Here is a 13,221-nt window from a genome sequence, read left to right as displayed (position 1 = left end):
AGTTGAGATAACGAGATATTTCAGTCGCAGTAGTTGTGCGTGTGTGCGCGGAAAATTCGAGCGCCCTCAAAGAGGGGGAGTGCCAGAGGAAGGGCCTCGGTAACCGATCTTTGACCGCGTCCCTTTGCCCCAGGATGGGCCGTCCCCCGTCTCGGTCGGTCCCGGCGCTCTCTCGCCGCGGTTCGCTCCGTGCGGCTTGGTGCGGTCGTGCGGTCACGTTGATCGATCGTTACCGTGTAACGAACGAAATACGCCCCCCCCTCCCCCTCCGTCTACGTCCGTTTCTCCTTGAGCGCGCGCTTTGAAAAGGGCGGACCCGGGACAAAAAAGACGAAACCCAAGCCGGCTCGGACGTTGTTCGGGTTTCTAGAGATGCGCCACGCCGAGAACGCAAGAGAGAGCGAGAGCGAGCGAGAAAGAGAGAAGGGGGCAGCAAGGGAAAAAAGGGGGCAGACGGTAAGAGAGATACACAGAATGACCACGATGACGCGGTGCGGCGCGACGCGGTCGCTGTTTCCATTTCCTGTACGCGACCGCGACGTGAAAGTTGCAAAAAAAGGGAGGCTGGGAGGCGTGGAAAGGGTTGCTGAAAGAGGCGAAACTGTAGAGGAGAAGAGGGGGAACCAAGTGCCAGAATTTAGCAAATTCATCAATGTCGGTCTATATTATGTTCGTTAATTTCCTACAACTGCTAGGTTTTTTGTTACTCGCAACGAGTCTGCTATTGCTCACGCTTCGAGAGAATCGCGCGTATGTGTGCACGTGCAGTGCACACTGTGCATGTGCACGTGAGGATGCACGGTCGGTGGTTACGTCACTGAGTGGGGGCGGACGAGGTCTGCAGGAAACAGGAGCTCAAGACCTGATCTCTGCAGATTCAAACGCCCATATTCATATCGTGCGTTTAGTGACAGATGCGCGGTACGAGGGGTTTGAAGTTAATTCCCGGCCCGGTAATTAAAACACTCCGCGAAAATGTTTTTTTTTCCCCCGAGCCTGACGTAGTCGATTGACGATTCAGATATGCTTGTATGAATAAAACGGAGCAAATCGTTCCGCTCTTACTTATCGAAGCGTGCCACGAGGAATACGGGCAAAAATTATTCGTCTATGCTGGTGAAATGGCCAGCGTTCAATTCCGCATAAATGAAAGATTCTGAGAGACTCTGAAAAAATTTGAATCGTAAAAGATACGGATTGTTACAATTTCACGCGCGCTGCGCGGCTGGGTGATTGATGCTTATCTTGATAGCGATAACGTTCACACACGAATGCCGCAGAAATGCGAACAACAGATGCGATGTACGAAAGATGTAGTTTTACGAAATGTAAAGCACCTAAGCTTCTGTGCGTTTACTTTAAAACGAAAACTCGCGCGCCTCTAAAATATATCTTTCTTCCAAACGCGTATACTTATAGGAACGTTTATCATAGATTCTTTTTGCTGAATGAAACAATCGGTGTGATCGATCCGTAATAAACACTAGTTGTATAACATTAACATTATAATTTCCTACCGACAACGTAACTATTATGTACATGTGTTATATTACATTTATATTGTTGCGTAAGAAATGATAATATTGATGTTACGTAATTATTAGTTGATGTTTACTGGTCTTTGTGTAACACGAAACTCCATTTTTATTCATCCCGCGTTTCACCATCCGCAAAAACTTTATCGTAATAAAAATAAAGTAGCATAATTTCTTGTATACTTAAACGTCTAGACCGGGTCGACTGAACCCTACTATTGACCTTTCTCGTGGGCTATTCTCGTAGATCAGCGAGTCTCTTTGTCCGACGAACGACAGAAAAAAGCACGGCGCGGGGACTTCGGCGCTCTCTGTTAAGATAATTGTCGGTCACGTGTTAAGTCTTTTAGCGAGCCGGCCAGCTACGAGTAAATTTTAGAACACTTCACCCTGGAAACCTGCTAAGCGAGGGGCAAACAATAGTAACTCGCATCCTGCTAAAATCTAATCTGTCCCTTTACATATAAACTAGGGCAAAGGTATACAAGTTGAAAATGCCAATTTCAATGCTCCGGTGTACCTTCACGAACCGAAAGATGAATCACCTGGTCGTAATGGGACGGCGGTCATCAGACCGCGCTGTCGACCTCCGCGTGCGTCAATCACGAATCTCTCAAAGAACGAAATTGTGCTTGTGGCATGCCCCGTAGGAATCCATTCTTTGAACCGGTTTCTAAAAATTGATTAGTTTCTACATCCAAAGTGAAGATACTCGGTCGTAAGTCTATTCGCATCTATCTTGCTGAGCTTTAGAATTTGATTGCAGTTCCTTATTCACATTTCAATGCCTCTTGACTTTACGACGAGAAACTCGAACTTAAGGATATTGCGATCAAATATGGGTCTGGATAACTTAACAGGGAGAGCGGCCGAGCGGAATGTCTATAGGTTTGAGTCCTGGTCTAGTCTCTGCCCGTTATTTTCCTCGCCCAAAAGACGCGGTGCATTTCAGTGCCTACCTCCCCGACGATGACATACCCCTATTTATTATTATAGATAAATCTTGCCGACTTAACTTTTTGCTCTCTAAAGTTTTTGGAGTGGAATGTCACTCTTTTGGAGTGAGTTTTCCTCGGAGATCTCACTCGAAGAAATAATGCAAATACCGCCAGTCCGAATGGAGTAAAATTTCACTTTTTGAAAGAGTGCCGTTATTCACTCTTTACTTGGATTGATTCTTCTTCAACTCTGAAAAGAATGCTACGTTTTACTAATCGATTATTGTCAGTAGTATAAAATTCATGGACGAGAGCTTCACTATTGTTTATTCACTATGATCCGGATCACCACATGTATACGGTGTATTCTAATATTCACGGCCAGTACTGAAAATCTATTTTGCTTAATCTGCCGACTGTCGCGGAAGAACCGTCCCGACCCGTGAAGGGATCCCTTATATGCCGGGCTGTCGTGATCTTACTTACGAGCTCGACGGCCATCTAATGGCGGAATACAGTATATAAGTTTAGAGTGTTAAACTTAGTGCTTCACTTAAAAAATAAGAGTAAAATTCTTCACTGTTTGTGTTAGAGTGAATGAATTTAGTATATGTTCACTCCAGTAGAGTGAACTGGTCAGTGACACCGTAGTTCGAGTGGAAATTACACTAAAAAAATTTTTAGAGAATAAATCACATTAAAATACATTTCGATTTTCCCGTCATTTCTACTCGAATCAAGGATACTCGGTCGACGTCGTGTTTGACGTTTGGTGTAGGTTCTGGAGCTTCCGTTTCCGTGAGACACGCCCGGCCGGTTTTTCGAATAATTAATAGACGGACGTGAGTAACGAGCTTTTAATTGCTGCTTTAAGCGCCGTGGGACGAGTATCTCGATCTCAGGCAAACATCGCTTTTTGCGTCGCACTCGCTCTTCGTCGTTAATTGCGTCGCGACAATTTTGTCCGTCCTCGTAAAGGCGCTCGCAAGCGCACTTCTACGAAAGGGGAATCGTAATCCTGTAGCTTCTTTTTCCTTTTCCCCACCTGACCCGAAACTGAGCAACCTCGAGCGCCAATTATCGATCTTGCACGTAATGATTGATAGCCTCGATGAGTTTTCCACGGAAAATCACGGAAGCATCGACTTAAATTTACGCGGCGGATCGCTCGACTAATACGGAGCGAAACTGACGTTTTCGCAACTAACGCCCGATATTCCCGAATTTCCTACGATAAATGACCCTCACCCTCGACTCGCTATGTTACACATCAGGACTCTATCCAGCCGAGGGTTAAACCTCGGATTATATCTTTCCCGCGGGAGAAGAGGGATAATTTCCAGAACTCGGATAATTAACCCTAGCGCGCCGCTAACAAGGGGCTGCAAAATACTCGACTATTTGTATCCCTCTCGATGAACTGCTTTATAACTTACATATAAATTTATGATATTCCACATGTATTCTACTAATACTAATGAACTTACGGCATAACATCTATTTTATGTTTAGCGTCAAACTGAGAATATATATTGTATTATTATATAAATAACAGGAATAGAAACGCCTTGTACGATCCGATTGGATCTGTTTAGTGCCTGATAATATTTTTTGCGTATATATCTATTTCTCAACTGAGCAAACTGCGCATCGATAACTTTCGATTTTATAAAGCCAATTCCTCTTAATAATATTAAATAAGTATCCTTTAGAAATGGACTAAAGAATTTATTGCGACAAGTGTTATCTCACAGTCAGTCAAGAGAAATATTTTTAATAATCGCATAGTAAATCACGTTGAAATCGGGAAGTCTCGCGGAAGATGAGAAATCGAGAAAAAGTCCTCTTCTATAGGGAGGTAAGATTCTAATCGGCCATAAACGGACTGGTCGCTATTACGTGGCGAACGTCACTGGCAGAATGCACAACAATGCTTATCATTTAGTGTCGCGATCACGATCATCGCGGCATCGATTTTTGCTCTTACGACTCTTACGTCGCATCGCGGCCGTTCAGTTGGATACGCTGAAAAACGGAGACGAAGAATTCGAGAAAGGTCTCGGAAGAGAGTATGCCGACAAGGGAAATGCTACGGGACCTAAATAAACGACCTTAGTCCCTACCTGGATTTGGGATCCATCACAGATGGGCTGAACTGCGAAAAGTCATTATCCCAACGATGAATCATGGCAGTAATACATTTACCAGTAAAGGTAAACGGTCGGGACGGTTCGAGAGTTGAGTTACAAAATCGGATTCTCTCTATTACGTGTTCACCATAGATTTTATTGTCTTCGCCATTCTCTGAATCTCGGATTTGTATGAACTATTTTTCTACGAAAGGTTCGACGTTAAAACGTCTGACACGAGTTCGACGTACTAACTCGCGTTTCGCGCAAATTTCGTCTGGTACATTTTTTAGCGGACCATAGTATAAAGCGATATACATATAAGCTAAGCAATTTTAATCATCGAGTTAGATTTGCCTCCCACGTAAAGAGCACTTAATCGTGCATTAATTTTCTGTAGATTTCTCCATTACTGGCGGGCTTCGTAACGGCAGTTATGCTGATGCCTCACCATTTGTTTGTAGTATCTTATCTCTGTATCAATTGTGTACTCACTTATTCTCCACTGTACAATACGCATTCCATAAACTTATCATTATTATTTCGGACGAAATTGCAATAGAAAATCATTGTCATTTGTGAGATTTCTTTCGCGCACAAAAGAGACGGGTGCAAAGAGTCGATTCCTTGATTTCCTACATTTTCAACTGGTCTTCTAATATCCGCGGTCAAACGTCGACATCCGACGCTCTTTCCAGACACCCCATACTTTCAAGAAAATCTGCGGCTTCGCGGAACTACGGACACAAAGATCTGCGGCTTTGGGGACACGCGTAACCGAGGATCCGTGGGATCAAAGATTGAGTGTATCTCGCTTCCTTCCAAAGATAAGAGTTCCGTAATTTATTTCCCCTCCGCGCGTTGTCTCGAGAGTAGAATAAATTTATCCATGTACGCGAAGGGTTCTCCGGCGGCATCGAGGACCAGGAATTCGTGAACTCTTCGAATCCGATAGAACTGCGAGTCCACGGTACCGTCGAGAGCCGTGAAACCGGAGAGCCCCGACCAAAACCGAGCGTACTGTCCATCCTTCCAGAATACCGGCCACGTCCTCCATCCTTCTAAAGGATACTGAATAATGGAGAAGTGAGCGAGGAGGGCGGAAAGGCAGGGAAGGGGGGGGGACATCTCACGAGTTCTCGAGAGGGGCCGGGGCGTTCGACGGCGGGGCCCCGAAAACGCCGAGCCAGAATGTAGTGGATGCTAATGCGGGCCCTAAGCAAACGGGAATTTCTCTTTTCTACCTGAAGTCGCGCTCATTGCAGGTGGATGAAACGCACGCCTAACGTGGTACGAGCGACGACCATTTTCAACTGTCCCTCTTCCCTCCGACCCGTCCGGCCCATCCGTCAGAGTGCCGCGCGTGTGTGTGTGTACGCTCGGTTTGCGCACGCTGGTGTATATAAGCGTGTATGCGTGTGCACGCGCGCGTACGTGAGTGTATGTGCGTGCGTGCATGCTCGCATGTATGCACACGACGTGTGTTTATTCGGTGCCCGTCCGTCCGGCCACCCGCTCACCGTCAACAACGAACACGGCACGTACGATCGTTGTGTCGGCGACGGCGGTTATACAGGGTGTCTCGCGCAACTCAGGACTTCGTCGAATCGCGCGGCCGCGTGTGTGTATGTGTTTGAAGGAGCAAAGTGGAAGAGAAGAACGGCGACGCGGCGAAAAAAAAACAGTCTCACCCTCGTTCTTGAAGCAGTTTTCTCTCTCTCTCTCCCTTCTTCATTTTCGGGCGGTTGAAATTTAGGGATGACTTTGATGAAGTCGAACTTTGGCAAATATACATTACGACGCGCGTTTAATTTAATCTCAAGTAGAGGTTTGGAAAATTCCAATTTAATGGGATGTTAAATTCGAAACTTGGCCGATCTGAAAGTAGGCTTGAGATTAACTATTTGAAAAAAAAGGGCTTTTGATAAAATTCTCTTCAAGGAGAAAATCCAGGCGTGAACGATAAAAGATACAGAAAGCAGGCTTAAGAGCTGTTTCGGTCAATGGGTCTTAACGTCGTTTAGTGCTCAAGTTGACTTAATGCTTCCTCGTTTAAATTCAACATTCAACGCCGAATCGTACAGGCAAACGAGACGATACGATTCCTTCCTCCGGGAACATCCCGGCGTTAAAGATCCATTTTCTTTCTAGATAGCAGCCATCAAATGTAATATGCAAAAAAAAACGTGATTCAAACTCGGCGTTAACCGATATCGCGCAAATGTGAACCATAACGTCGAGCGGTGCGATACGGTGGCTCCTCGCCGTGCTTTCAGGACACCCTGTGTGTGCGCGCGGGGAGACAGATGTACCCTATGCCGACTATGCGCGCTATAGACCCACCCGCATGCACTTTTAACGATCGAGATGATAAGTCGCGCGGAACAGAGCGAGAGAACGGGCTGCGGGTTCTCTCTCGCTCTTCCCCATCCTTCTCTCTCCGGATTAAGGTGGTTCCACATCGAGGCGAGCAGCGCCGTTCGGATCATAATCCGATATAGCCGCGTGTCTCGGCGAAGGAGGTCCGCCATTTAGGTCGTTGTCGCGAATGCGCCTGCGAATTACTCGCTCTCATCAATCCGTTCGCGAGGAAGAGCGAGCAACTAGGGACCAGGGTGTCTGCATGTGGAATGTCTGAACTGCCGCCTGCGTGCGTGAGGGCCTTACAATTAGAAGAATGGCTGTCTTGCACTTTTAAGACAATGTTTTGTGTTTCACCAACATCGCTTAATTTAACTAATCCTTTGTCTCTTTCTAAGGGCCAGTTTCACATACGTCGGTTAACCGTTAACCAGAGTCCAGTCGATTCCCTATCTTTTTCCACCTCATTATTTAAGAGACGGAAAATCAATTAACCTTCGGTTAGCAGTTAACCGCTGTTTGTTGCAACTGGCCTTAACTGTTCCCTTAATTCTTTGTTTTAAGTAACGCACAATAACTGTTTGGTATCTATAAAGTTTTAAATATGTATACGAAGACAATGTTAGCATCAAGAAATAAACGTATATATGTAAACGTGCGAAAGTAATAATTCTACTGCATGACTGTTAATAATAGATTAATGTCACGAGACACGGTAGTGTCTCGCGCCAAGTATAAGCGACATTTTATAAACATTGTCTTAAAATTACAAGTCTGTCATTCTGCTAAGGCTCTAATGCCTTCAGCGAATGGATGTCAAAAGAAAGAGCCGCTTGTTAAAACGACTGCTAAACGATGTGCGTGTGTGTGTATATATATATATATATATATATATATATATGTTAAGATCTTCAGATATTCCGTAACCAATGAAATGTTGATACAGCATCTTAAGATAAACAACTTCAGTATTTTCTTGACCATATCTGGCATTTTTAATAATACAGAAAATTTATTGCGAAAAATATTACCTCAGCCAGGATTTGAACCTGGACTTCCCTACACTCTAGGCGGGCGTCTCACCAATTCGACCACTGAGGCATCTTAAGATAAACTTAAGACATTCTTAAGATATAAGATCCGACTATGAATACCGGCCTAAATGTGTTTATTTAGAAGTATTTCTTTAGTTCAAATATAGACACGTTTTAAGTTAAACGTATGCCACTTATCGAAACATATATTTTTGTGAATTAACAAAAATATGCTCGACAACCCGTGACGCATACAGTTGAATCGAGAAATATTTTTTTAATTTAACTTTTTTCTCAATATATCGACGGTATTTATTTATCTACAATCTACATCAAAGTCTGCGTTAGAATCGCTCGGGTCGAAAAAGAGGGACTGAGGGAAACTACTTCAGATTATCAACCGCGCGCGAAAGGACTCTTTGTACGCCCAAGTCTTTAGCGTTCCTTCGAGTTTAATCGGGGAGGGAGCTGTTTCATCGCAGTTTATTTTCAGTCAGAAAGACCCGATCCTCTCGTTTCTATAAACTGTTTGCATTTGCAATTTCGCGTAAAGACATCACATGCTTTCCGCGGGCACTGTCTTGTGACGTTTGCGCGAATTCTCTCTCGTCCTGCATCCATCTCTACGAACTATATAAATTACACATATCTGCAAGTGAGTGTTAAAACAGTAACGTTCGTTGCTGTTTTAACAATCGAGCTTCGTCCTATTCATACGAAAAAACAGTGCTGTGAAATGATCGATACTGCAAGGCAACTATAAATTGTAGGACTCCTTAAAAGCTTAAACACAATGTCGGAAAAAAGAAGGAAAGGACAGAACACAGCCATAATAGGTGTCGCCTATACCGACTACGCATCGTCTACGTAAATTATATATGCGTAAAATAATAATCTGTACATAATTTACAAGTAAAATGTTGGGGATGCTCGGCGCAAACAATAATCGGCAACAAGGTCAAATTTGACGGTCGTTATGCGATTACTGGACAACAAGTTGTTCGCGATGCTATTATGAATTGCGCTTTACCAGCAAACGCGCGTATTGAGACGTCAAGGAAAGGCTTTTTAAAAATTCGATATCATCCTCTTCTTGATTCTTAGCTGAGTCTTCGAAATCTCGACTTCTTCTCATCTTCTTCTTCAAGTTCCCGTTACTTTCGTCGAGAATTCGATAAAGAATTGAGAAAGAAGACTCCAGAGCAGACTCCGAGGATTACCGCGAGTGAACGCGATCGAGATCCAACGCGCGTTTGCTTCGATTCGCGATAGCTCAACTGTTGTTCACGCACAGACACCCAACGCCGCGAAACCGCCCGGACATCCGGACGGCCGGATGGCCGTCGCCTAACTTTGAGGCAGAAGAGCGTGATAACTTGGCGTCTCGTAGAAGCCAGCAGCGGCCTGAAGGGCGTGCAGGGAGGTCGCGTGATGCCTGTGTATCGTGCTCGCGTACACGCTGGAGACACCGGCCACGCTGTTGGAAGCACCGAAGATGGACGAGGACGAGGAGGAGGAGGAGGACAAGGAAGAGGAGGCCTGCTGACCGATATGCGAAGCCGTTCGCGATAGCAACGTCACCGACGGTCGCCTATAAGGATGATGGGCGACCGCCGAGACCGCTGATGTGCCGGCGCGATGATGGCTGCCCGAGCTCGAGCTCGTGGCCGTAATATTGCTGTACGCCTGCTGATAAGTCTGTCGTAGAATACCGGAGATTGACGCGGACGTCGGAGACGTGACCGACGACAAAGAGGAGGAACTTCGGTCGCTTTGGTGAGGTTGATGATGGAGCTGATGAGTAGTAGCGGTACGGTGTTGCTGCTGCTGTTGCTGCTGCTGCTGGCGATGTTGATTGTGGGCGCGCATGGCGCGGAAGTAATGTTGATAAATACCTGATATGACTGCCTTCTCGTCAGCGGAGATGAGATCGGCGGTACCGGAAGCCGTTGGTGTCACGGATCGTTGAGGTTGTTGTTGGGTATGATGCTGCTGCTGCTGCTGCTGCTGTTGCTGATGATGAGAATGAGGATGAGTGATATTTCTATGATGGTGAAGGTGGTGATGATGATGATGAAGATGAGGAGTCGGTTGTTGTTGTTGTTGTTGCTGCTGCTGCTGTTGTTGAGGATGATGCCGCCGCTGAGACTGCTGCTGCTGCTGTTGTTGCTGAGATAACGTGGCTGCGACATTAAGCGCTGCACGGTACGAGGCAGCCATGGCGACGCCGGACATCTGGCCGCTTGTGGATATGAGGCCGCTACCGGAATCCGCAGTAGTCACCACCGCCGCAGCGACCGAAGACGACGCGATGGATTTGGCCGGCGACACAACGGAGGCAGATACGACATTGGAGGAAACGACGATGTTACTCGACGGTGGCACGACCGTAGTCGCCGTCGAGGAGGTCGTCGCGACCGCAACCGCTGCGGTGGCGACCGTCACGGCAGCGACGCCGGCGGACGCGGACGCCGTCGCGGCATTCCTGCGACCGTTCCTGCGGGAGGCAGACATAGGCGCCGTCGCCGGCGCCGCCGGGGGCGGCAGATTATTGACAAAGGGGCTCCTCCTCTCGCGTTCGGCGCGTCGATAGTAGCACGGATGGATCATTAGGAGGGGCTCGCCGCCGCCGGGCGGCGGCTTCGCCTGGCTCGGCAGCTCGTACTCGACGCTGCAGTCCACGTGGAGCGGCTGCGAGTAGTCCTTGTACTCCTGCACCTTGTAGCTGTTGATCGCCACGGCGGCGGCTGCGGCTGTGGCGGTAGCCGCGGCAGCGGCGGCTGCAGCAGCGGCCGCAGTAGCCGCGGCGCTCGTCGTCACCGAGCTGGCGTTGACGGCATTGACATTGGCAGCATTGACCGATGATGACGAGTTGTTGGAAGTGGAGGCGGAGGCGGCAGCGGCCGCGGCGGCGACAACGGAAGCATCGTCGAGGCCGGTGGACGTCGCCGGCAGCACCGTCTGGCCGGTCACACCGCCGACGGACGGCGCAACGACTCCGTTGGCGTGATGATGGTGATGATGATGGTGATGGTGATGGTGATGGTGGTGGTGCCCATGTCGGTGGTGAATGGCGGCACCTACTACCACTTCCTTCTCGTAGCAGGCGGCGGCCATGTTGTCGGGTGCCTCCTCCTCCTACTATCCGGGCTTCCGCCGGCGCGCCGCCGTCTCTTCTCGCACGCCCGACGCTGACGACCCACGATGACCCACGGTGTCGAACGCTAGGCTCTCATGACGCTAGGCTATCTCGCGATGATTTTCGCCGACGACAGTGATCATCCGCTGCCGTCTGTCGTGTCTCGAGCAACGTCTTGATGCAGCCCCCCGTGGCCGGGGCGCGCCGCGAGGAGGAGGCCGGCTGAAGATCGGCAGCCGCGACTACCTCGAGATATACGCGCGTGAGAGTACTCCTTGTCGCTGGACACGACGAGGATAACGATGATGACGACGGAGACGAGTCTACCAGGATAGTCAGTGACGACCACGACGATACTCCCCGACTAGACTCACGCACTCTCGAGCGAGCCAGAGTGGAGGGATATGGCTCATCGCCGCGGTAGCCTTAGCCAAGGGTTGGACCAAAAGGATATATCCAACACCGAGGGAAAGCTCCCGAGAGAAGCCCAGCGCGCGCGGCGAGCGTGTTATACTATCGCATATTTCGTTTTCTTTTACTTTCGGACAAAAAGCTCGTTCTAGTGTGCCAATTACGTACGGAGCCCCTATTATTCCCCGGGGTTTAATGCTCGCTCGTTCAGGACGGTCGGTCTTCTCTCGTCACCGCTCGCTGTCAGGACCACCCGTCCTGCAGCCCTCTTTCTTTCTCCCCTACCTTCTCTTTATCTCTTCCCTTCTCCCTTTTCTTCCTTCTTCCCGACTCCTCTCCTTCTCTCTATCTCTATCTCTCTCTCACTCTCTCGCTCTTTCCTCGTCCACCCAACCAACCGGTGTCTTCCTCGTCCCTCCTTCCCCGCAGCCACCTCTCACGCGTGCTTCACTTCACTGTCACGAGTCGCTCGAGGGCCCGGGTCGCACAACCCGGTCGCCGCCGATGCCTGCCGCCCCGCTCGCGGATCAGCACCCCGCGTGCCGCGTCGACCTCTTCGCGAGACGGACCCGTGGGAACCCCGTGGCGTAACCAGCCACTGGAGTAACGTCGGGGTGTCGTCGGGCCCGTGCCGACGTCCGACTGACTGACTGGGCGTAGTAGCGCGTTCGGTTCGCCCGGTCGTGTCCGTGTGTGTGTTATGTCGCGCGCGCGCGCGCGTGTGTCGCGCCGCCGCCGCTATATCGCGCGACGCATGGGTCCCCCGATTCGTTCCGCCTCCTCTTCGAATCGTCTCTCTCCTCGTCTTTCTCTTTTTTCTTTCTCTCTTTCTCTCTTACCCTTTCCCCTTCTCTATCTTGCTCACGTGCACCCTTGCTGCACGTACAGAAATCACGCTAACGGTTTGTCACCCCCGCACGCGTACGAATTTGGCCTTCGCTCGGATAAACCTTCACGCGGACACGTCCTACACACTGCGGGGTACGTGCGGCCTGCGTGTGAGCGCGTGAAACGTGTTATGTATTTATATACATGTGTCTGGGTACGTGTATGCGTGTGGGCGGGTGTGTGGCGGGGGAGTGTATGTGCATGTCGTGTGTGCGTGCAGAGCCCAACGCGAGCAAGTGAACGCGACTCGATCGTCGCGCACCGACAGCCGAGCTGCGACTGAAAGCCGAGTTCCTGGGGGACTCCCGACGGGCTCCCCTCCCGACGGGCATTCGCCGGCACTCACGCGTGGTCGATCGTGGAGCGGGCTAATGCCGGGTTTACACGCTCCGGGAGGGTACGACGGGCGTGAAGCGTCCAATTTTTGCAGTTCGCAACATCCCGTGGCCTGCGCTCGTACAATTCGTGCCCTTTGCAACACTCGAAAGAAATTTCGAGCGCGTTCGCGTTCGAAAAATCTCCCAGCTGCCACGTGACTTGAACTGGCGATTCGAAAAACCCTCCAATTCCTCTCTCTTGGCGCGGTATTTTTCAAAATTTTTCTAAAAAGTTGCCACGCTAATCATTGTAATCTATACAGGGTGTTCTAGGAGGAAAGGTCAATATTCTGGGGGGTGATAGTATCGGTCATTTTAAGCAAAAATGTTCATATGAATATACGTCCCATTCCCCACTGTTTCCGAGATAGAGCTACTTGAATGGCTCGTGTATTTTTTTTCTGTACAC

At 48.9% G+C, this 13,221-nt stretch overlaps 1 protein-coding gene across 1 annotated transcript; it reads right to left on the bottom strand.

Annotated features, from left to right (window-relative positions):
• Nucleotides 1-8,284: 8,284 nt before the first annotated feature.
• Nucleotides 8,285-12,718, bottom strand: LOC105565826 (centrosomal and chromosomal factor-like). The gene has a single exon (XM_012019343.1). It carries the CDS (start codon nucleotides 11,112-11,114, stop codon nucleotides 9,345-9,347), a length of 1,770 nt encoding a protein of 589 aa, XP_011874733.1. The 5' UTR covers nucleotides 11,115-12,718; the 3' UTR covers nucleotides 8,285-9,344.
• Nucleotides 12,719-13,221: the final 503 nt, after the last annotated feature.

The sequence above is a fragment of the Vollenhovia emeryi genome, unplaced genomic scaffold (assembly GCF_000949405.1).
Source record: "Vollenhovia emeryi isolate VEMERY1.0 unplaced genomic scaffold, V.emery_V1.0 DF939149.1, whole genome shotgun sequence".
In the NCBI taxonomy this organism is placed as follows: Eukaryota; Metazoa; Arthropoda; class Insecta; order Hymenoptera; family Formicidae; genus Vollenhovia; species Vollenhovia emeryi.
This window is presented reverse-complemented; position numbering and strand designations above follow the sequence as displayed.

Excerpts from the sequence above, each read along its gene's own strand:
- LOC105565826 (XM_012019343.1), bottom strand. The coding sequence starts at position 11,114 with ATGGCCGCCGCCTGCTACGAGAAGGAAGTGGTAGTAGGTGCCGCCATT.